Source organism: Pongo pygmaeus, chromosome 1, assembly GCF_028885625.2.
Source record: "Pongo pygmaeus isolate AG05252 chromosome 1, NHGRI_mPonPyg2-v2.0_pri, whole genome shotgun sequence".
NCBI lineage: Eukaryota > Metazoa > Chordata > Mammalia > Primates > Hominidae > Pongo > Pongo pygmaeus.
Window position 1 is genome coordinate 166,507,391 of NC_072373.2, and position 23,853 is coordinate 166,531,243.

Here is a 23,853-nt window from a genome sequence, read left to right on the forward strand (position 1 = left end):
GGACTGTAAACTAGTTCAACCCTTGTGGAAGTCAGTGTGGCGATTCCTCAGGGATCTAGAACTAGAAATTCCATTTGACCCAGCCATCCCATTACTGGGTATATACCCAGAGGACTATAAATCATGCTGCTATAAAGACACATGCACACGTATGTTTATTGCGGCATTATTCACAATAGCAAAGACTTGGAAGCAACCCAAATGTCCAACAATGATAGACTGGATTAAGAAAATGTGGCACATATACACCATGGAATACTATGCAGCCATAAAAAATGATGAGTTCACGTCCTTTGTAGGGACATGGATGAAATTGGAAATCATCATTCTCAGTAAACTATCGCAAGAACAAAAAACCAAACACCGCATATTCTCACTCATAGGTGGGAATTGAACAATGAGAACACATGGACACAGGAAGGGGAACATCACACTTCGGGGACTGTTGTGGGGTGGGGGGAGGGGGGAGGGATAGCATTGGGAGATATACCTAATGCTAGATGACGAGTTGGTGGGTGCAGCGCACCAGCATGGCACATGTATACATATGTAACTTACCTGCACGTTGTGCACATGTACCATAGAGCCTAAAGTATAATAATAATAATAATAATAATAATAATAAAAAAAACAAAAAAAACAAAAAAAACAAAAACAAAAAAAAAAAAAAAAAGAATCAACATTAGAGGCTGCATGATTTTGTGAACTCATTTGTCCAAATAAACCCATACATTATTACTAATATCATTTTAAAACACATAATGGGCTCTTGTTTTAGTGCCTCCCAGACACATTTTTTTCCAGTGAAGCCTCCCCTGAGTCACCTTTCCTGATTCTGCCTCCAGCACTCTAACAGGAGCCTGCATTGGCTGCTCCCTCTCCACACCTTCCAGGACCTGTGCCCAAACTCTCACTGTGTCACCATCATTGTTTTCATGCTGCCCACCAGGCCAGACTTTGAGGTACTAGCAGATAATCCTGTAGCCCCAACACCTGCCCAATGTCTGGCACCCAGCAGGCCTCCATGTGCCTGCTGACCAAGGACCACTCCTGACTCATAGCAGGTGCAAGAAATAAAACAGCCCAGGCTTCTCTCCTCCCCACCACTGCCTCAGGCCCCAAGAAACCTGAGCAAAATTTTATTAAGCGCCCCTTTCTCCTGCATGAAGGAAAGATGTCCCAGCCTGAAGCAGATGGCAGTGGGAGGCTAAGGCAGAGTTGCTGTAGGAAATCCAGGGACAAGGGGGCATTTCTGGCCATCTTTGCATCCAGATGCCTTGCAGGTTCAAAACTGAGAACACTTTCCCCTCTACTCATTGAGAGAAAGAAGAGAGAGGAAGAGCTCCCCAGGGGATATTTCCCTAGTAATGAGACCTCTTTCAAAATTCCTGAGAAATAGTTTGTTATAATTTCTGTTCTTTTACATTTATTGAGGAGAGCTTTACTTCCAAGTATATGGTCAATTTTGGAATAGGTGTGGTGTGGTGCTGAAAAAAATGTATATTCTGTTGATTTGGGGTGGAGAGTTCTGTAGATGTCTATTAGGTCCGCTTGGTGCAGAGCTGAGTTCAATTCCTGGGTATCCTTGTTGACTTTCTGTCTCGTTGATCTGTCTAATTGCTTCAAAGAGAATAAAATACCTAGGAATCCAACTTACAAGGGATGTGAAGGACCTCTTCAAGGAGAACTACAAACCACTGCTCAAGGAAATAAAAGAGGATACAAACAAATGGAAGAACATTCCATGCTCATGGGTAGGAAGAATCAATATCATGAAAATGGCCATCCTTCCCAAGGTAATTTACAGATTCAATGCCATCCCCATCAAGCTACCAATGACTTTCTTCACAGAATTGGAAAAAACTACTTTAAAGTTCATATGGAACCAAAAAAGAGCCCGCATCGCCAAGTCAATCCTAAGCCAAAAGAACAAAGCTGGAGGCATCACGCTACCTGACTTCAAACTATACTACAAGGCTACAGTAACCAAAACAGCATGGTACTGGTACCAAAACAGAGATATAGATCAATGGAACAGAACAGAGCCGTCAGAAATAATGCCACATATCTACAACTATCTGATCTTTGACAAACCTGAGAAAAACAAGCAATGGGGAAAGGATTCCCTATTTAATAAATGGTGCTGGGAAAACTGGCTAGCCATATGTAGAAAGCTGAAACTGGATCCCTTCCTTACACCTTATACAAAAATCAATTCAAGATGGATTAAAGACTTAAATGTTAGACCTAAAACCATAAAAACCCTAGAAGAAAACCTAGGCATTACCATTCAGGACATAGGCATGGGCAAGGACTTCATGTCTAAAACACCAAAAGCAATGGCAACAAAAGCCAAAATTGACAAATGGGATCTAATTAAACTAAAGAGCTTCTGCACAGCAAAGGAAACTACCATCAGAGTGAACAGGCAACCTACAAAATGGGAGAAAATTTTCGCAACCTACTCATCTGACAAAGGGCTAATATCCAGAATCTACAATGAACTCCAACAAATTTACGAGAAAAAAACAAACAACCCCATCAAAAAGTGGGCGAAGGAAATGAACAGACACTTCTCAAAAGAAGACATTTATGCAGTCAAAAAACACATGAAAAAATGCTCACCATCACTGGCCATCAGAGAAATGCAAATCAAAACCACAATGAGATACCATCTCACACCAGTTAGAATGGCAATCATTAAAAAGTCAGGAAACAACAGGTGCTGGAGAGGATGTGGAGAAATAGGAACACTTTTACACTGTTGGTGGGACTGTAAACTAGTTCAACTATTGTGGAAGTCAGTGTGGCGATTCCTCAGGGATCTAGAACTAGAAATTCCATTTGACCCAGCCATCCCATTACTGGGTATATACCCAAAGGACTATAAATCATGCTGCTATAAAGACACATGCACATGTATGTTTATTGCAGCATTATTCACAATAGCAAAGACTTGGAAGCAACCCAAATGTCCAACAATGATAGACTGGATTAAGAAAATGTGGCATATATACACCATGGAATACTACACAGCCATAAAAAATGATGAGTCCATGTCCTTTGTAGGGACATGGATGAAATTGGAAATCATCATTCTCAGTAAACTATCGCAAGAACAAAAAACCAAACACCGCATATTCTCACTCATAGGTGGGAATTGAACAATGAGAACACATGGACACAGGAAGGGGAACATCATACTTCGGGGACTGTTGTGGTGTGGGCGGAGGGGGGAGGGATAGCATTGGGAGATATACCTAATGCTAGATGACGAGTTGGTGGGTGCAGCGCACCAGCATGGCACATGTATACATATGTAACTTACCTGCACGTTGCGCACATGTACCATAGAGCCTAAAGTATAATAATAATAATAATAATAATAATAATAAAAAGAAAAAAAAAAAAAAAAAGAAAGAAAAAGTCCTCCTCTGAAAACTCTCTCTCAAGAAAGAGGAGCTATTTTCCTCAGAAACCACTGAAAAAAAAAAAAAAAAATTCCTGAGAAAAGACAGGGAAGCGCAGAGCAACAGGGAGGGAGAGAAAGGTGCTGAGGGCCGGCAGCCAGCACTCACCACCTCTATTCCCAGCCTGCAGGTACACCGTCCCTGTAGCACAGTGCCAGGATTTTCCACACCTTCTCTCAAACACAGTCCACACAAAAAAGGAGAAAGAGGAGGACTGTAAGGGAGAATCTGAATTGGTTGCCAATTAAGAGCAGGGTGACCCTAATTTATAGCAGCAAAACCCAGTTATCACAGACTCCATGTTGGGAAAACAGCCCAGCTCTGGAGCTGCCCATTGCTCTACTGCAAACAGAACTCACAGCAGGTGTCATTTAGCCTGATTGACTTTTTACAGGGCTGGATTCCTCAACTGTTGGAAGAGACAGCCTGGAGATTTTCAGTTGTTCAAAGACGCATTTTTAAATTCCTTGATAGTCACACCAAGGTAAGCTGGAGTTATCTCGGCCTCTACGAAGGAAGAACAATGCTTAGTAAAAGTAAAAGTAGAATCCATTCAACGGGCCCAGGCTCAGGAGATCCAGAACCAGAGCCTACTGTAAGGAGCAACCAACCCAGTGATAGAGAAGATCCCAAAAAACAGTCATTACACAAATAAATATTCAATGACAAATTATAGCGAAGGTTATTTAAGAATACAAAGTGCTAGGAGAGCATGCGAGTGGAAATCCAGTCTCACCTGTCGAGTCAGGGATGTGACATCTGAGCCGAGACAGAAGGACTGCAGCTGATGGGTGAGGGAAAGGTGCTTCTGTGGGAGGGAACAGCCCATGAAAAGCCACCATGAGCATAGCTGCCCTATGAGACCACAGAGGGGGTTGTAGACAGCCTGGGAGGGGCTGCCTGAAAGTCACGTCAGTGGATCCTTGCTTTGAAAAATATTTAATGAGTATCTCTTTGATTTGTGCCAGGCTTAATGTGCTGAACACTGAAGATGTGCATGAAAATTAAACACCATTCCTCCTCACCCAGATCTCACAGTGCAGAGGGAGAGACAAACATATAAATAAGTAATCCCAAAAGAGAGTGACAGTGCCTGTTTAAAGACAAAAAAAAAAAAAGGAGAGGAAAGAGGAAGGATGGGTGGTTTTTTCCTCCTCCTGATTCAAATGCAAAACCACAATCCACTGTTGTGCCCCCATCCTCCTTCTCCTCCACTCTATTTCTTTAGGTCTTAATTTCCCGGCACCCTGTTACCTGCCAACTTCCTTCTAGATACCGTATGTCTCTTCCTGTGTCCCTCTTTGCCATGTTCACATTGACTTATTTTCAATTCAGAAAAGCTCAAAAGTAATCATTGTCTTAGGCAGTACCCAGTCCCGACAGCAGGCAGTGCTCAGGTGTCCCCATTCACTGGCTTTGCCCACTCAGAGGCCACTTAATGGGAGGAATCAAGTCAATATTAGATCACTCACCTTTCACTGCTATGGTCGCAGCCATGAGTATGCTCAGGCTTCAGAAGAGGCTTGCCTCTAGGGTCCTCCGCTATGGCAAGGAGAAGATCTGGTTGGACCCCAATGAAACCAATGAAATCTCCAATGCCAACTCCCGTCAGCAGATCTGGAAGCTGATCAAAGATGGGCTGATGATCCGCAAGCCAATGACTGTCCATTCCCGGGCTCGATGCCAGGAAAACACCTTGGCCTACCGGAAGGGCAGGCACATGGGCATAGGTAAGCCAAAGGGTACAACCAATGCCCGGATGCCAGAGAAGGTCACGTGGATGAGGAGAATGAGGATTCTGTGCTGGCTGCTCAGAAGATACCGCATATCTAAGAAGATTGATCACCTCATGTATCACAGACTGTACCTGAAGGTGAAGGGGGATGTGTTCAAAAACAAGCGATCTTCATGGAACACATCCACAAGCTGAAGGCAGATAAGGCCCGCAAGAAGCTCCTGACTAACCAGGTTGAGGCCCAAAGGTCTAAGACCAAGGAAACATGCAAGCGCCATAAAGAGTGCCTCCAGGTCAAGAAGGAGGAAATCATCAAGACCTTGTCCAAGGAGGAAGAGACCAGGAAATAACAGCTCCCACTTTGTCTGTACATACTGGCTTCTGTGATTATATAGATCAGCCATTAAAATAAAACAAGCCTTAAAATATATATGTATAACATATAACGTACATATTAGATCACTCTGTCAAGCCCCACCTCCTTCAGAAAACCCTCCCAGTAATTCCAATCAATGCCGCCTCTCTCATTCTTGATCCACAAAATCTACTGCCTGTAACTCCCTGTGGCACTTAATTACATTGAATTTAACAGACAGTCAACATGTTTTAGTGATTTGCACTGGTTTTGACCCTAGAGGAGTTACTTAACATCTCTGAGTCTCAGTTTTCTTCTGGGAATAAAAGCATAACCTCCTTTTATAAATCCACGTGTATAAATAACACAATCAGAAGTTATCTCTGAATGGTAGGATAATGGGTGAAATTTGTTTTCATTATACATTTCTGAATTTGCTTTTAATGGATATAAATGTTCTCATCAGAAAAAGCAATAAAACTGCTTCCTCTTAGGTTTAAAAAAAAGATAACACCCACTTCATTTTGTTATGAGGATTAGTGAGGTGAGGCTGTGTGCATTGTAGGAACACAATAACCTCATGAAAGCAGCATCTACTGGCTCAGATAAGGAAACCCAAGAGAGGTGGAAAAGAGATTGGCAGGCTGTCAGACCTCTTCTGCCTCTCAGCAATGCCTGCTCTGGAAATGAAGTCATTCTCTCCTACACACCAGCTTCTTTCCTGGGCTCAGACATGACCAAGGGCATCTCTCAGCTTCCCCATCCCAGAAGGGGATTCCCCTAAATCCCAACGAAAGACTATGATTAGTGTGGGCCAAGCAGTTCCTTTTGGAACTGATGAAGGGTCATTTCCCAGAAGGAGGTAGTGACGGATGAGGGATTGAAAGCAGGGCAATAGGCTGGGCGCAGTGGCTCATGCCTGTAATCCCAACACTTTGGGAGGCCAAGGTGGGTGGATCACTTGAGGCCAGGATTTTGAGACCAGTCTGGCCAACATGGCAAAACCCATCTCTACTAAATATACAAAAATTAGGCAGGAGTGGTGGCAGGTGCCTGTAATTCCAGCTACTCGGGAGGCTGAGGCTGGAGAATCGCTTGAACCTGGGAGGCGGAGGTTGTAGTGAGCTGAGATCGCACCATTGCACTCCAGCTTGGGCAACAAGAGCGAAACTCCATCAAAAAAGAAAAAAAAAAGAGAAGAGAAGGAAGGAAAGGAAAGCAGGAAGGAAGGAAGGAAGGAAAGAAAGGCAATAGTTCTACAGGGAGAAAATAATACGATTCCACTACAAAATACAAAATGCCTGCCAGGTGCTCGGTCCACAGTCAATGCTTAATACTTGACAGTGACAATTATTGCAAAGGTGTTGGGCTAAATCAGAATAACCAGGTGTGATTTAGACGGCCTATGTGAGAACACTGGTGGAAGGTGAGACCACAAAAGAAGGACTGACAGAGGCTGAAACAGGCCAGGGTGCCTTCCTGGATGTGGATGCAATACAGGCTGAAGAACAAGAATTCAGCAAGAAGAAATGAAAAGAGGAAAGAGTCTGAGCTGAATATGCCAGGGAGGTAGGCCGGTGTGAGGGTAGAAATTCCTGGAGGCTTCAAGATAGGCAAAGGGCCCTAAACCAAGGGCAGGACACTGATATTTGGATCAATTCATTATTCCCATACTGTTTGGGGTGTATCAGTCTTGCCTCCCTAACAAAAACAGTAAACTTCTTACAGGAGAGGATATTGCCATATTTCTCCCGCATCCCTTTCAGTTGCTAAATCAGTATTTAACCAAACGGAAGCACCAGTGACTTCTTGTTAGTTTACACAGGACGTCTCCCTCGGGCAGGTGGAGCTATGCCTCTTGGGCCCCTCCTTTCCTTCCCTCCCATCCACCAGCACTCAGATCAATTGCTCTGTGTATTTGATGAGTCTAGGGGAAGCCACTTTCACCCACATACTGGGATGGCTAAGAAACTTTCTAAACCTAAGCCCTCGGGCAAAGATGTGGGAGGATTATTTGTAAAAGGTTTTGACCACCTTGTCTATATAGTTTTAACCCCAACACAACCATCAAATCTGACAACTGCTCCTTAAAAAAAAAAAAAAAAAAAAAAGGCCGGGCGCGGTGGCTCACACCTGTAATCCCAGCACTTTGGGAGGCCGAGGCGGGCGGATCACGAAGTCAGGAGATCGAGACCATCCTGGCTAACACGGTGAAACCCCGTCTCTACTAAAAATACAAAAAATTAGCTGGCCGTGGTGGCGGGCGCCTGTAGTCCCAGCTACTGAGGAGGCTGAGGCAGGAGAACGGCGTGAACCTGGGAGGCGGAGCTTGCAGTGAGCCGAGATTGAGCCACTGCACTCCAGCCTGGGCGACAGAGCGAGACTCCGTCTCAAAAAAAAAAAAAAAAAAATCAAGTTGTAGCCAGCATAAGGGGGAAAATGCTTTATTCCCTGTGCCAGGTGCTTTCTTTCTGGGGAGGGAGACTAATCAGTGTTAACTCCTGGACTCTCTCTGCACCTTTACTAACTCCTCCTTGCAGGGGCCTGGAGTACAGTCCTAGGCAGCAACTTATGGATGAGCTGGGTAGCACAGACTGGACATGCTCAGTTCAGCGCCTCCCTTCCTCAGTGGGGAAAAAGGACATTAGTTATCACGTGTCTCCTGGGAGGCCGTGACAGCAGACTCTAACCCACTGAAGACTATCTTGTCACAGGCAAAGTTTTCAATGCTTTGACTTAGGGACACCAGATGTGAGTGGGCAAAGCGCTATGAGCTGCGCAGAGAAAAAGAGGTTTAAATCACTGGTAGATTAAGAACATCGTGGAAAATTGTTGCTGCTTAGGCAGGGCGCAGTGGCTTACGCCTGTAATCCCGGCACTTTGGGAGGCCGAGCGGGGCAGACCACTTGAGGTCAGGAGTTCAAGACCAGCCTGGCCAACATGGTGAAACCCTGTCTCTACTAAAAATACAAAAATTAGCCAGGCAGAGTGGCAGGCGCCTGTAATCCAAGCTGCTCGGGAGGCTGAGCCAGCAGAATTGCTTAAAAAACCCAGGAGGCAGAAGTTGCAGTGAGCTGAGATCGCACCACTGCACTCCAGCTTGAGCCACAGAGTGAGACTCCATCTCACAAAAAAAAAAAAAATGTTGCTGCTTGTTTTCAGTGGTCTACACACCACTGGTCTCTAACAGGCAATATCCTGGGACTGAAAATCCCCATACAACACACAACAGTTCTCTGAAGGGAGGAGATAAAACAGTCATGACTGGGTTAAGCATTACTTCTTTAAGGTAGGCATATGAAAGGCTAATACAGTCCATCACTACAATGGAAGTTCAGGCAGAAAAAAGAAAAATAGCCAATACTCTCCAGGGGGTGTGAAAATTATGTAAAAACTTTGAAACACCCCAGTTGGAGTGAAATCCTAGAAGCGAGGCTATAATCTCTCTCATGGAGAAAAAGTAGAATAAGTTGCTTTCATGTACATTGTCTAAACCCATCCGGAAATGGTGTCAATTTCCCATGAAGAACAGATAAGAGCCTTTCAAGGATATCTAGGATTGCAGGCAGCATGTTCTATTTTTACCTTATGATATCTAACCTTCACAGAGCATAAGAAAGTCCCTGCCCTTGAGAAACATTAATATAATTATAACCTAAGATTTCCAGGTGCTAAGAAAGTCCGTGTCAGAGATGACTGTATTATAAAATCATGCCTAACGAGGCGCTGAGAACTAGCAATTTTGCCCCATCCCATCCTGTGAAAAATCTTAAAGGAAGAATTGCTGCTCTCCATTCACTTCAGAGGTATAGCTTTGATCACACACCAACCACCAACTATGGCCCAGACACTGTGCCAAACACTACCCATGGTCCTTCCCCCTCTGTCAAGGTAGGCGCCATTATGGCTCCCATTTTACACGTGAGGAAAGCCAGTCTCAGAGGTTACGTAGTTTGCTGACCTGGCAGAGCAGTAGTGAGCCTAGTCCATCTGATGCCAAAGTCCTTCTCTTCCTGGCTCCTCTCCCTGCCACAATCACCAACCACTTAGGAAAATCCTGTTTTTAAATAACTTCTCTGTCTTTTTGCAAGTAAATTTTCCTAGGTTACAGAAATCCCAGAGCCAGGTCCCATCTACAAATGCCTTTCAACTCTTTCTAAAGATAACAGCTATTTGAAGATTTTGTGGATGAAACAAATGAAAATCAGGCAAATTCACCTTTTGGTGAAACAGTAGTGAAAATAGTCATATATCAGTATATTAGAGGCACAAATTCCAAACAAAAGTAGTCTTTAGAGCAGAAAGTTCAATGGGCCCTAAGTCAAAGGGGCTGGGTTTTAGACAGGCCCTGACAGCTAGAGTGACCTTGTGTGAGCTGCCAAACTCGCCTGCCTAATTTTAAAAGGGAGAGAGAAATAAATCCTATTTAACTGTATTTTTTGGAAAATTAAAGGTAATACTGTACATAAAATGATTTTGTAAGCTGCAAAGCCCTATACAAATGGAGGATTTAATTATAATTATTTTGACTCAGCTATTTGGCTGGGATCTTACAGAGAATTTTAATCATCAGACAGAGTTTAAAAAAAAAAACTGCAATGCAGTTTGGCATAATAATGATTAGGAACAAAACCCAGGCCTTAGGATATGCAGGTTCAAATCCTAGTTTTCCCATTTAACTCTCTGTGTGGTCTTGGGCAGTTTACTTACTTCTCTGTGTCTCAGTTTCCTTATCTGGAAAATGGGGATATCATGGAACACACTGAGCACCCTGCCACATGCATTGTGAGTGTTCAAGGAGTCTTCAGCAGCCGGTGAAAGACCTGGTCAGGATTAATCTGCTTCTAAAGCCCATATACTCTTGCTCTGCTGTGCACCTTTTCAACAGACATGTGGTCGTTGGAAGAGTAAGTAGTTGTGTAGTTACCAAATGGAAGGGAAGACACCAAGACAGTTGCTCTTGTATCTTCTCCCATCTGCCCTTATCCTGGCTTTTAGCCTGGATTCTGCTTTGGGCATGGTAGAGGATTCACACAGGTGTGGAGCTGGAGAGAATCAAGATGCCTAATAGTGAACGATAATGCTGCTAGAACTCTGGCTTACCTCATAGGGTCGTCCTGAAGACTATGCAAGTTAAAATGCTTAAAGAACTTACAATAGTACTTGGCCCACAGTATGCTCAGTGTGTTAATTATTAGTATACTATTATTATTTTCATCAAGCAGACAAGAGGGGGGAATAGAATTAAGTAGCCTGCACTATAAGAGAAAATGGCTGCATTAGAGAGAATAAGACACAATCATATACCTTTGATAAGCAGCCCTGAAATGCACCACATTTTTAACTCCCTGGGATACCCTTTGGGAAGAAAGAGAAGTCTTCAAGCTCCCAGTGAAACTGCTTCCTTCTCTCTTCTCCTCCACCCTTCATATGCTAAAAACACAACAGGCTTCATTCAACGCTGTCTTTCTTCACTCTCCCATCCCCTGGAGATCAGCTTCATTCCGCAGTGAAGGCCTGGTTTAAGAATTCAGGATAGTCTCAGCAAGTCCATGGAGACCCCCAGAGCAGCTGCAGGCTGCTGTAGAACTCCAGCCCTTTTCCAGCAGTGGAATGTCCAACTCCTCTTCTCCTCTCCCATCCTTCAATCCCACACCCTCTCAATCCTTCCTTCAAGGCTCACATCATATCACACTTCCTCCCGAAAGACCCACCCTTCTAGGGATTCTGCATATATAATTGCCAACTCCGTACTCACTGGCTGTATAAAGTGCCTATTTTACTGCCCCTAAGAGGTAAACTCCCCAAGGGTAAAGGCCACCTTTAGTTCTTCTAGATTCTCTACAGTGCTAGAGGCACCCTATGTGTGCCATAAATTATTTGGGAAGGGGTTTAATTTACTGGATGGAGCCCCAGGCTCTGCATGAAGGGGTCAGACACAAACCAGGTTTCCTATTTTATTCTATCTAAAAATGCTGGTCCTAACCCACTAAATTGATCTCACCACGCACTGATTTACAACCTCACGTTAGTTAAGGTAACATTAGCAGCTGTAACAAAAAAAAAAAAAAACCCTCAAAATCTCAGCCTTAACAATGGACACTTGTTTTTGGTTCATATAAAACCTAAACAAGTGTGGCTTCCACCATACAGTGATTAAGGGAGAGTCTCAGGCTCTTTCCATGTTGTGACACTTTCAACATATGACTTCTAAGGTTGTCAAGCCACCGAAGAAGGATCATAGCAATTCTGCCTGGGGAGTTTTTTATGGGTCAAGCCTACAAGTGACAAAAATTACCTCCAATTTCATTTAATTGGCTAGTATTTAGTCACATGGCTTCACTTAACTGTGAGAAAGCTGAGAAATGTTGTCTAGTCATGTGACCGGAAGAGATGGAAACATATTTGGTGATCAGCTAGCAATCTCTGCCATAAATCTGCCATTTGAAAAACCCTCCAAGGCAATGATCTAACCTTATTCATCTTTATATCTCCAGTGAGACTATCAGAATATTTGGTTCACTGTAAGTGCATAGAAAATGTATGATCAATGAATGAATGAGGGCAGGTGGTAAATCCTGGCCAGAGTTGTAGGAGCGCTGTAGTTCATGATGAGACATCTTGATTCTCTCCAACCCCACACCTATCCAAATCCCCTCCCATACCCAAAGCAGTCCAGTCCTAAAAGCCAGGATTAGAGCAGGTGGCAAATGTACCAGAGCAACTGTATTGGTGTCTTCCCTTTCATTTGGTGACTGCACAGTTACTTACTCTTCCAACAACCACATGTCTGTTTAAAAAGTGCACAGGGGAGCAAGAGTACATGGGTTTTAGAGGCAGATAAATCCTGCCTCTAACTGAGCACTCACTGAGCACTCACTATGCACAGTCTGAGTGTGTTCCATGAATTATTTCATTGACTCTTCATAATAAGCCTATGAAGGAGGCACTCCTGTTCTTCCTCTGACCCTCTGATCCTCTGAGAATTAATGTATTCTTCCCCATGTTCCCACAGCATTTTTTCCACAACCCTGTCCTGTAATTCGCTTGTGGGAGAGATAGTTGTGTGTAGTAACACATCTGCTCATTGGTGTCTCCCCAATCACACTTTAAGGATAACAAAAAGAGCATACACCTGAGAGTCAAAATACCTAGATTCAAATCCCAAATCCCAACTTAATAATTGTATGAATTTGGCTGAGATACTTACCTTCCTGAGCCTCAATTTTCTTATCTGTAAAATAGGATCAGAAGTCCAAACTCCAAGGAGTGCTGAGAAGCATAAATTTAATAGCTTTAAAAAAATGATACCTGGCATATAGCAGGTGCTCAAAAAAGTGAGAATTTTTCTCCTACTCTCTCCTTGAGGGCAAAGATAATACTTTATTCCTGGACACAAATACTGTATCTTTCATGTGATAAATATATAATAAATGTTAGTTGAAATACACTGAGTGACAAGCTTCACTGTTGAAAAATAAAATAACAAACCCAACCTCTGCTTTGTCTTTAGAAGTCCTCTTTATCACCCCTCCCCCTTCCCACACACTTCATTACTCTTCTCTCTTTGGGTAACATGAACTTTTTTTCTTCTACTCAGAAAATTTAAATGGCAAACAGAGCACCTCAGGATCCTTTCCTCCGGCCATTATCCTTCTCTTTCAAGTTGTGCTCAGCAAGATTATTTGGATATTGCAGCTAAAAACGGTCAGATTACAAGTGGAGGTCCCTGAAATGTAACATTCCCCATTTTAGGATTCTGGAATTACACTAAGCACCTGGGAGGGGTTGCTCTTCCCCAAAGAGCTTGCTGTTCTGAAAAAAGCCTTTGTTTTAAGGCTTTGCAAAACTGCACTGTGGAATCCCTTCCATCCAGGTCCCCAGCACTGGCCTGGGTACTGCTCAGATCTAGAGCGTCTGCATGCTCCCTATAAAACAAAACACTCTGGAGTCCTAAAACCTTGTAAAACTTGCTATTCTCTGAGCCTTGGTTGCTACCTTGCAGCAGGACCATCGTTTTGAAGCCAAATTTTGAAATTTCTTCAGTAAGCCCTTGATAATGATGGTGGCTAACATACTTCACGTTCACTAAGTCCACGGTGCTGTGTTAGGTGCTATAGGTTCATAACATACTTTTATTCTCACAAAACCCCCCAGTAAGCCACATATTATTGCTATTCCCATTTTACACATAAGAAAACAGAGGCTCAAAAGGTTAGGTAACTTTGCCCAAGAAGGCAACAAAGCCCCAATTCAAACCCCCATTCCCTATCAGGCTCAAATCCCATTCTATTTCCATTACTCCATGCCACCTCTTTAAACAGCTATCAAAGGAAGTCCATCCTGTATAGAAATACTTGAAAAAAATAAAGTTTGGACTGTTGATCTTTTAGCCCCCCTCTGTCTTAAAAAAAAAAAAAAAAAAAAAACACAACTATGGTTCTATGGAGAGAAGCGGGAAAAGGAAATGTAAGGAGGCCAAACATTATGAGGCTTGGCTTATCAGTATTTCATAACAGCTTTTGGATCAAGACTCTACAAAACCTTATTTATGGACAGACAGTTACTGTTAAGCAGAGCCTTTTTATACAACCTTTTCATCTGAGGATGTTGTAGCCTTCTGCTGCCTTTCTATTAGTGAGAGATGAGGTGTGAAATTTGCTGGCCCTGCCAAGATTATCCCATTAAATTATCTGCCCTCTTCCAATGTAATTCACTCAGGGGCAACTGTATGAGACTCAGGTCCTATGGATGTCCATGCCTGGGTGTTCTGGGGGGTGTGGCTGGGGGCGGGGGATGAAGGAAAAAGTTCAGATGGTGGTAGCATCCCAATGACATAACATTAATCCACGTTTCACTGCTGCCACAATTATCCCATTCCTAAACAAACTGAAAACCCCAACCGAGCTTACTGCAACAAAGAGAGAGCCTTTTTACTGCTGTTTATTTTTATTTTGTATTCGTTAGCTTTTTAGATATTCCTGGCATGCAAGTCAGTCTCCGTGTAACAAGCAGCTGCATTTAGTTAAGGATTTTCGAAGAGTTGCCCCCATCCCCTCCCCCTTCAACTCCAGAGAACTTTCTCAGACTCTCCTTTCTCTTCAAGTGTCTACCGAACAGTTTCTCCCGTCACACCCCAGGGAATGGGTGAAGCCAGGCTAAGGCCCTTCTGTTTGAGAAAGAGGCCTTGAAAACTTGAGTGTTTCTCACCTGGGGCTGGATTTGCCAGGGTCTGGTCCTTAGTGGGAACTTGAGCTGGCAAGCCAGCTGTCCCACTAGACAGCACTCTAATACATCCCCGCCTTCTCAGCCTACAACCACAGTTGTCCACCAAGATGCAAATACAAAGTCACTTCATCAAAATATAGCTCATTGATAGTTGGAAAAAACTGGTGAGCACACTTCTCAAACCACATCAAAGTTGAAGCTCATTACAAAAATGTAATTCTTCCAGAACCAGAGATCCAGGCCATCCAACAAGGTGCTTCCAGTCTATCTCTGAGTTTCAGCAAGACCATCTTAGGGAACTCCAGCACGGGAAGGAAAATTGAAATTGGCTGTCTCCAATAATTTCTTATAACCTCTAGATTATGGCTAAGCAAGCTTCCTTTTGCTGCTGTTGGAAAACCTTGGGAAATACCATCTTTGTTTCATACATTAAAAGAATATAAATTGTAAGAATTAAACAAGGAGAGAATGTCTAGGACAGCCATTAAGGTAAGAGCATGAACTGTTAGGGCTTATAAGCCCAGTAATGCCACTTTTTAGCAGTGTAACCTAAAGAAAGTAACTTAACCTCTCTGTGCCTAAGTTTACCCGTCAGTAAAATGAGCTAATTATGCCATCTCCCTTATAGGGTTGTTGTGAGGATTCAGTGAGTTAATACTTGCAAAAGGCTCAGAAGAGTGATTGGCCCATTGTAAGGATTAGATAAGTGTTTGTGAAATAAACTGTACAAATTGCATCTCAGAATGCTTGGATTCAGAGACATATTTTCTTACTTGAGGTCACAAGGACTTGGCACCATTCTTCAGCTTCTCTCAGGCCCAATTAACAGCCTGCCTGGTGGAAGGGAAACTGGGAGGTGAGAAGTGGGGGCTCCATGGAGTGTGTTAACCTGGGATAAGGCCTAGAACTGGCCACCTAGAACTGGCCTAGAACTGGCCGGCAACTCCTTTCAGCCTCCCCAGGAAGACAACCCATTGCCTCAGGCATCAAACACTCCAAGTCAGCAGTTCCTATCGTTCAGAGGTTGACACTTTTCTTGGAAAATAAGATTATAGCTATAGCTATAAATACAGAACCTAAAAATGCACATAAAATTGTGTATATTATTTCTGGGAGTTCACATATCCTTAATTTCATGTACCCCAAATTAATTTCATGCACTCACCTCTAGGCTGGGTGCTGTTCTCCAGTACTTTACATGCATGACCTCACTTCAATCTCATAACACTCTTGAAAGGCTCAGGAAAACTAACTGACATACCCACTATACAACAGAGAAAAGATTCAAATCCAGGTCTGTTAAATGCCAAAGCCTGTGTTGTAACCATTTAGCTTTACTGTCAAGTTCTGCTACACTACACTTCTTTCATACTAGAAGATGGGACAAGAAAAGGAAAAATCCTTGAAAATATGCCATGTTGCATTTTTACTAAGCAAAGCATATATCAGAATTTTGCATACAACCAAAAAAGTTATTCTCCATTCATTCAACAAATATCTATGGACTACTTACTATATATGTGTGTATATATATATACACTATCTGTACATATACATTTACATCAAAGTACATATAGCTTACAAAGTGTTCCATTCTCCATAGGATGCTGTGTAAAATTTTTAGAAATATTTGAAATGGGGTAGATGTTCACCATCAAACCACCAGCCAAACCCTGATACTAATTTCAGAGCAAGTGACACTTTCAGAAACTTTCCAAAAGTCTAACTGGGGGCCTGTGCTCACGATACAGAAGAGAAAGGGTGCTATAGGGCAAAGCTGACCCCTCACTAAATATGAGGCAGATAATCCCAGGCATCAGAGTAGCAAAACAGCCTACCATGTATGCTGAATCTATATTGGAAATTAAATATTTCCAAAACTGAAGGAGACAATTTGACCACATCCTTTGCCCATCCCACCTTGGTGAGGCTCCCCCTAGCCAGCCAGGGAGGATTTTCAGGCATCTCTAAAGAGTTGGGACTAGCGGACTTGGGCTCTCAGTGTTTTCACCAGAAAAGCTCACAGTCTTATTGCCTTCAAGAGACTTCTATTCTAAAAGTACAGACAAACACCTATTTAAATGGCAACGGAAGGTTTACAAAATGATAGCAAACACAGTAGCAAGCCACCTCCCTCTGGCTCCCAGCAGCCAAACCACAGAATCTATAAGATTTTGAGAAAGGCCAGGTAGGTTCCTAAAGCTCTGGGCTTGGGTGCAGTTATAAGGTAAGCTTCAGGTTCCTAAAGAAGTTGAGCTTTGCATAGGGAGGGGGTAGATGAGAAATCAACAATGGACAGACCAGAAAAAAATGAATTTAAAGGTTTTCTTCTCCTGGCTAACAAAATAGAAAAATGGTGGGAGAAACGTTTTGTATCTTTTTAAATAAATACATGAAACATATCTCCCCTTAAGCTGATTTCCTGAGCCACTGGCTGGGCTACCTTAGGAATCTTGAGTCCAAGAGGAGAAAGTAAATGTGAGTTCTACCAGAAGTCTGACCCCAGAGAAAAGATCAAACATTCACAAAATGGAAAGGGATTTATAAAACAACAAATAAGACAATAATAACAGATTTGAGCTCATTATAGAAGACAGACAGACCCTCTCATATTGTTTTATATTGTTTTATACTCAGAAAAGGAAAGAGAAGCGAAACTAAAGGCAGATAGCCCGGCGCCTAGGAACCAGACCTGAAACCAAGGAACCAGACCCGAAACCAGGCCTGGGCCTGCCTGACCTAAGCCTGGTAGTTAAAGATCGACCCCTGACATAACTGGTTATGTTATCTATAGATTCCAGACATTGTATGGAAAGACAATGTAAAAATCCCTATCTTGTTCTGTTTCGTTCTGATTACCAGTGCATGCAGCCCCCAGTCATGTACCCATCACGACCCTCTCACGCGGACCCCCTTGGAGTTTTGAGCCCTTAAAAGGGACAGGAATTGCTCACTCGGTGTCTGAGGAGTTTTGTCTGCGGCTCGTCTTGCTACAATGGAATAGGCAATACCTTTTTTAAACAATTCTAAAAGGCTGTAAACAGTTAAAGGAGACAGAATTGGGGTGGCTGCTGATAAGAAGGGTGTTTACAGTGAGCAAAATCAATGCAGGGACATTTATTTAAAGGCAAGTGACCCCCACCCCCACAAGGGGCTATGATCTAAAAGCAACCATTGTTGAAAGGTGAAGTACAAAGTAAAGGAGTCCACAGAGGCAATAACTGAATTAATCAAAGCCCCAAGCCAGGAGTCCCACCTTAGTTAAAATCACCCTGCTTATCTCCACCTCAATTTGCTGGGCAACCCAACTTGAAAAGGATGTTTACATTACGTAGGCAGCATGGCCCATTTTTACTTTTCACCTAGGTGTTGTGGCGCAGGGCCAGATGTTTGGCATCACCAAGCAAAACATCTATGTGACCAAGCTGTTTACATTTCATTAGGATTTTTCATCAGGAAGGTGCACTCCCTGCTGATGTACATCTTAATTACAATTAGGAGATCTATTTACCCCCAGGAGCTTCCAGATTAGCACGACCACATTATAGGATCCGTTTCAGAAATCATCCTCAGAAAATGCTACTCTAGCTTCCAAAAACCATCTCTAAGAAATCAAAATTTACACACAACTTCCTTCCAGAGTGTGTTTTCTACCAAGAAAGTCAGCTAACTTTTAGTAAAAACTAATTCTGTATTCGTAGTCTATGTAGTGAATACATCTTCCTCTCAACTGCTAAGTAGCGCAGAGCTTTTTCTTTTCCTAAACACAGTGCTAACTTAAAAATGAAAGATGCATGATAAAAGAGCGGAGATCTATTTATCCGCTCAGGTTTAGGGCTGGGAGTGGGGGAGGGCAGAATCCAAAGGCTCCTCACCCCCTCAAGGGATGCATGTTAAAAGTGAGGCCCGAGACCCCGGAGACTTTAATCAACTTTTCCCCTCCAACCTCCAAAGAATGAATCGGTTGTCTCCACAGGCTCAGCCGGGCTCTTCCCTCTCATTGTGTACGGGCTCAGACGCAGCAAGGACCCCAGCTTCCCGCAGCGAACTAAGACGCTCGGGCTTGCGGTGAAGTCTTTCTCTAACTGTTGGGATTGTCTTTGGAGATTACCAAAATCAAATATGCATTAGATGGCTTTTCCCCCCTCTTGTTTGTAACACGCACACACATACGCGCGCGCGCGCGCGTGCACACCCAAAGCACTTTGGAGCCGCAGACCGCCTCTGACAGCACATTTTGCACAAAGTGGCAGCGGCTGCAGCGGCGCACAAGTTTTGGCCTCTATGGTGACCCTCGGGAGGGCCGGAGGGCCGGAGGGCCGGAGGGCCGGAGGGCCGGAGGGCCAGAGGGCCAGAGGCGGTGGCGATGCGAGGCCGCCAGAGCCCCAGGAGGACAGGGCTTTTGTTTGCGTCGATCCGCGAGCCGCCTGGGCTCTGGCGGGCACCACTGAAAATCTAAACTCCCTCCTGGACCGCGCCTTCCGGGCCGGCTCGCAACCTGGGGGCAGGATAGACTTGCCTGAACACCGGCTGGGGCGCGCTAGAGGTCCAGGGAGACAAGGGGGGACGCCCTGCACAAAAGTGCCCCGATCACCCCCAGGACCCCCAAACCCCTCCACGCTTCCTGTCAGCGCTGACAACCGCTGCTGCGCGCCGAGGAACGAGTCCCTGGGCGCGCCCCGGCCCGCCGCGGGGCTCCGGGGCAAACCCTGGCCTGGCGGCGCCGGCGAGCCCCGTGGCGGGTGGCCGGACGCGCCCCGGAGCCAGCGCGGCGCTTCCTGCGTGTCCCGCGCCCGGCTGGACGACGGAAGAGTGGCCATGGGTCAGGGGGTCGGGGCGGGCGGGGGCCGGCGGGCGCCTCTTACCTTGGGCAGCAGCCCCGCGTGCGGCGGCCAGCAGCAGCGCGGCCAGCAGCGCCAGGAGCGGCGGGCGCGTCCCGCGGCGGCGCGGCCGGTGCATTCCTCCTCTCGCGGCGGCGGCGGCGGCGGCGGCTCCCAGGCCGCACGCAGAACATCCACGGGCTCTTCCCGGGCTCCCGGCCGCCTCGTCCCGGCCGCTGGCGCTCGCAGGACACCGGGGACGTCTGCAAAGCTCTTTGTCCCTCTAACCTGCTCCCTCGCCTCCGCCTGGCCGCCTCTGGATGCCGCGAGCGCGATCCCTTCCCAGCCCTCTGGCTGCAGCCTCGCCTGGGCCGGCGGGTCAGTCCCAGGCTGTCCGGGTCGCACCAGTGGGCGTGAGTCGCCCTGGCTCGGACTGCGAGAACAGCGCACCCTGCGCCCAGGGGCTGCCGTCCCGGGGCTCCCTCGGCGGCGGCGGTGGCGGCTGCTCCCGGTCTCCACGCTCCCTCTCTCGCTCAACTTGTCACTTTCCACCAACTCTCCAGCCCAGCGCCCCAGCCCTGACCAATGGGAGACGCGGCCCAGGCTGGCGACCCAGCGCCCTCTGCTGCCGCCCCTCAACGCCCGCACCCTCCCTGACTTCGCAGAAAGCGGTCGCGGCTCCCGCGTCTCGGGCACGCTCCCTCCCCTCCCCTCCCCCACACGCCTCAAACTCGCCACCGAACCGAGCCCGGGGGACCTTCGAGGCGACTTGACAGAAGGGGAAACCGAGGCTCAGAGAGACTTATCCGGGATCTCAAGCTAGTTCGTGGCTGGACGACAGCAGACCCAGGTTCTAGCAGCCTCAGCCCTGTCACTGTTAGCTGTGTGACTCTGGGTAATGGCACATTTATTGCTATCATACAATTTCCCTTTTGCTTTCTTCTTGGACCCAAGAGTTGAGAGAGTTCTTACACAAGTAATTTATACTTCGCCTTTTTGTCTTTAATTTGTAGTTTCACTGAATTCAATGTCATCCGTACTGCCTCCTGGCAAGATTTATTGAGGATTATCTGTGGTTATTTTTATCAATGTCCCATGGTTTTTTGAAAGGTGTTTCTGTCTTCCGAATGTGAAGATAGAATACTGTGTCGATTTATCTTCTTTATATTCATTATTTTTTTCAGGCCTTCTGAATCTTTGCGTGTTTTTTTGTTTGTTTGTTTGTTTTTTGTCTAGCTGCTCTGCCATGAACCAAGGGATCATTAAAGACCTCTACAATGAGTGTGTTTTTGTCCATTTCTCCTGGTTTAACTTTATGGATTTTGTAATTCATAAATACCCATAATGATTTGACTTTCCCTGTAGAGACTGTCTTTGATCATAAAAAGTGGTGAGCACCTGCTGTTTTCAGGGCTGTGCTCTAGGCTCTGAAGATGCAAGGGTAATAGGACACCTGTCAGTCTTGCTCTGGAGGAACAGGAAGAAGCCCATAGTCTATCAGTAATCACGTGGCCACTTACTAAATACCTCCTGTTTGCCTTGTGTTTTATATGCATTTGCTCACAAATCCTCCGTTGACACTAAAAAGAGTCATTAAAAGTATATACTTCTTAGCTGTTTTACATATATTATCCCCATATTACAGTTTTAGAAATTGAAACTCAAAGAGAAAGTAAATGACTTGCCCACAGTCACACAGACATGGGGCAGCCAAGCCAGCACTCAGGCTGTTTCCACTGACAGAGTTAAAGCCTGTAACCAGAGCCTGGCACAAGATAAGCACTCACTCGGGGGTTGTTGCTGTTGCAGTAGCCTCTAAGAACCCAGCTTTAGGGTTTTAAAATGAACAGTCACTTCATGGAGGGCAAGGACTCTGTCTCAATCATCTAGGTATCTTGCTGGCCTCTAATAGTACCTGGAATGCAATAGGAGCTCAATTAATGAACAAAGGTTAGGTCACCATTTGGAAAATATTAATTTCTCATCATATTTGTTTTATAGGGGTGCATGGAGGAGGGACAAAATTTCATCCATACTCCTTGGCACCAGGAAAAGCAGATCCCTGAGAGCTGAGACATTAGAAGGGGGAAAAAATGCAGCCCAAAGTATGTCCTAGCAGGTCATGGACTCCAGACTACCAGCCCTGTGCCTTCAGGCAGGTGAATGACTAACCCATGCAGGACAAACAGTCACTTATTCTTCTCCAGGACTTCATGGCAGGAGCTGTGTTGGTAGTTTTCCCCCTTTCTATCGCTCTGACCTGAGGTCAAAAAATGATAGACAGAGAGGCCTTGGGTCAACCAGTTCATTACCTACATTGATCTGTCCCCCAAGTTTCTCTGCCTGAGATCTATTCAATCCTGTCCCAATTATCTCGCTTCTTGCCTGAGGAACTCACTGCACAAGGTTCTCTTGTTGGGAAACAGTCTTTGATGGTCAGTCTTAGTATATCACAGCCCAGAAATCAGAGGATACTCAGTTACACTGCACAGTGCTGGGCAGTCCTCTGTTGTCTACAGTCAATACACACAGTTGTCAGACAAGGAGCCTTTCTCATCCACCCACCCTGCCCCCAGCCCCCACCCTATAACTCCTAGGCCCAGGTATCTTAGGTAACAGACAGCTGCTAGTGCTGAGTATACAGAACTTAATGGCACTTTTATCAGTACTTAACCTTCCAGGAACTTAATCACAGAATCATAGACATAAGGAATGTGAGACCTGGAAAGGGCTTTGGAAATTAACTAGTACACCCCCCTCAACATTTTATACAGGAGAAATGTGGGACTCAGGAGGATGAAACTGCCTCGCCCAAAGCTGGCCAGAGCCAAAACTAGGACCTAGACCTACCAGTCGAGACCTGGGTAAGGACCATCATCAAATCATCCCAGATTCCTTCAGTTTAGCTATAGCACACAAGTTTCCAAAGAAAAGGTTGGAAATGGCCTGGCACGGTTGCTCATGCCTGTAATCCCAACACTTTGAGAGGCCAAGGTAAGTGAATTGCTTGAGATCAGGAGTTCGAGACCATCCTGGCCAACGTGGTGAAACTCCATCTCTACAAAAAAATACAAAATATTAGCCTGGTGTGGTGGCGCACCTGTAATCCCTGCTACTCAGGAGGCTGAGGCATGAGAATTACTGGAGCCTGAGAGGTGGAGGTTGCAGTGAGCGGATATAGCGTCACTGCACTGTAGCCTGGGCAACACAGCAAGACTCCATCTCCAAAAAAAAAAAAAAAAGCTGCAGTGGGGGGTGTTAGAAAAGGCTTTTCCTGTTTAAAAAAGTAAAAGAGGTAAATATATATATAATATGCAATATATATGTGTATATGTATATTTATTTATTTATGCAAGTTCAGTAAATGCCAATGTTTAAGAGCACAGGCTGGGGAGCTGGGCTGCTTGGTCTCAAGCTTCAGCTTCTCTGGTTGCTGCTGAGTGGCTATGGACAAATATCGTAGTTGCCTATACTTTTGTTTCTCACCTGTAAAATGATGATGATAATAATAGCACCTATTTCATGCTGTGGTTAGTGTTAATTGAGTTAACTCATAGAAAGTGCTTTTGTGAGTATCTGGCACAGAGAGACACCTAATAAACAGCAGATATTATCTTTATTGTTTACTACATGAACCTACTTATATCATCAAAATAAGGTTGGTCTTAGCCCGTTTTTAACAAATGGGCTAAGTGAAATGAGTTTTTAAAACTTGCCCAAAGTCAAAAAATTAAAGCAAAAAGACAGGACTCCATCCCAAGTCAAATATCTCTCTACACTATACACCGCTGTCTCAAACCGCTGGTGGGCTATGAGAAAAGCTCCAAGCAATCTAAATGTTCCTCTCACAAACCTCTTTTGGCCATGCCCTCTCTTTTAGGAAGCCAGAAGTTGACACAAATGGATTAGAGAATCCAGGTGAAGCTGCTCACTTCCCAGGGGCCTGGCTCAACCTGAGGTACTGGCTGAGGCTCCTGCTACTTACAGAGGCACTCATCTCCCCTGGCCTCTTGCACTGGCCCACACGGTTCTGTTTATTATCACTGTGAGGCATAGTGGGAAAATGGAACAAGAGCAGGGCAATAGTAAATCACTGGGGTCAGGTGCCAGGGGGAGCATTAAATAGAAAACTATCTTTCATTTCAAAAACTTGGTGGGAGAGACTCATTTGGGCCATCTGCTTGATTTACCCAACAAATACAACCATTAATTATCCTTGGAGAAACGGTGTAGTGTGATGCTTAC

General features: G+C 44.9%; 1 protein-coding gene across 3 annotated transcripts in view; it reads right to left on the minus strand.

Annotated features, from left to right (window-relative positions):
• Positions 1–20,459, minus strand: part of ROR1 (receptor tyrosine kinase like orphan receptor 1) — a 420,883-nt gene extending 400,424 nt beyond the window's left edge. Inside the window, exon 1 of one of the 3 annotated variants that reach the window (XM_054493632.2) lies at positions 19,654–20,459. In XM_054493632.2, coding sequence (XP_054349607.1) covers positions 19,654–19,747 — 94 coding nt within the window. In that variant the 5' untranslated portion in view covers positions 19,748–20,459. Of the gene's footprint in view, positions 1–4,942; positions 5,003–19,653 lie in introns of those variants that run through there. The other 2 variants (XM_063654683.1, XM_063654677.1) reach the window with 2 other exon arrangements.
• Between the last annotated feature and the right edge of the window lie 3,394 nt (positions 20,460–23,853).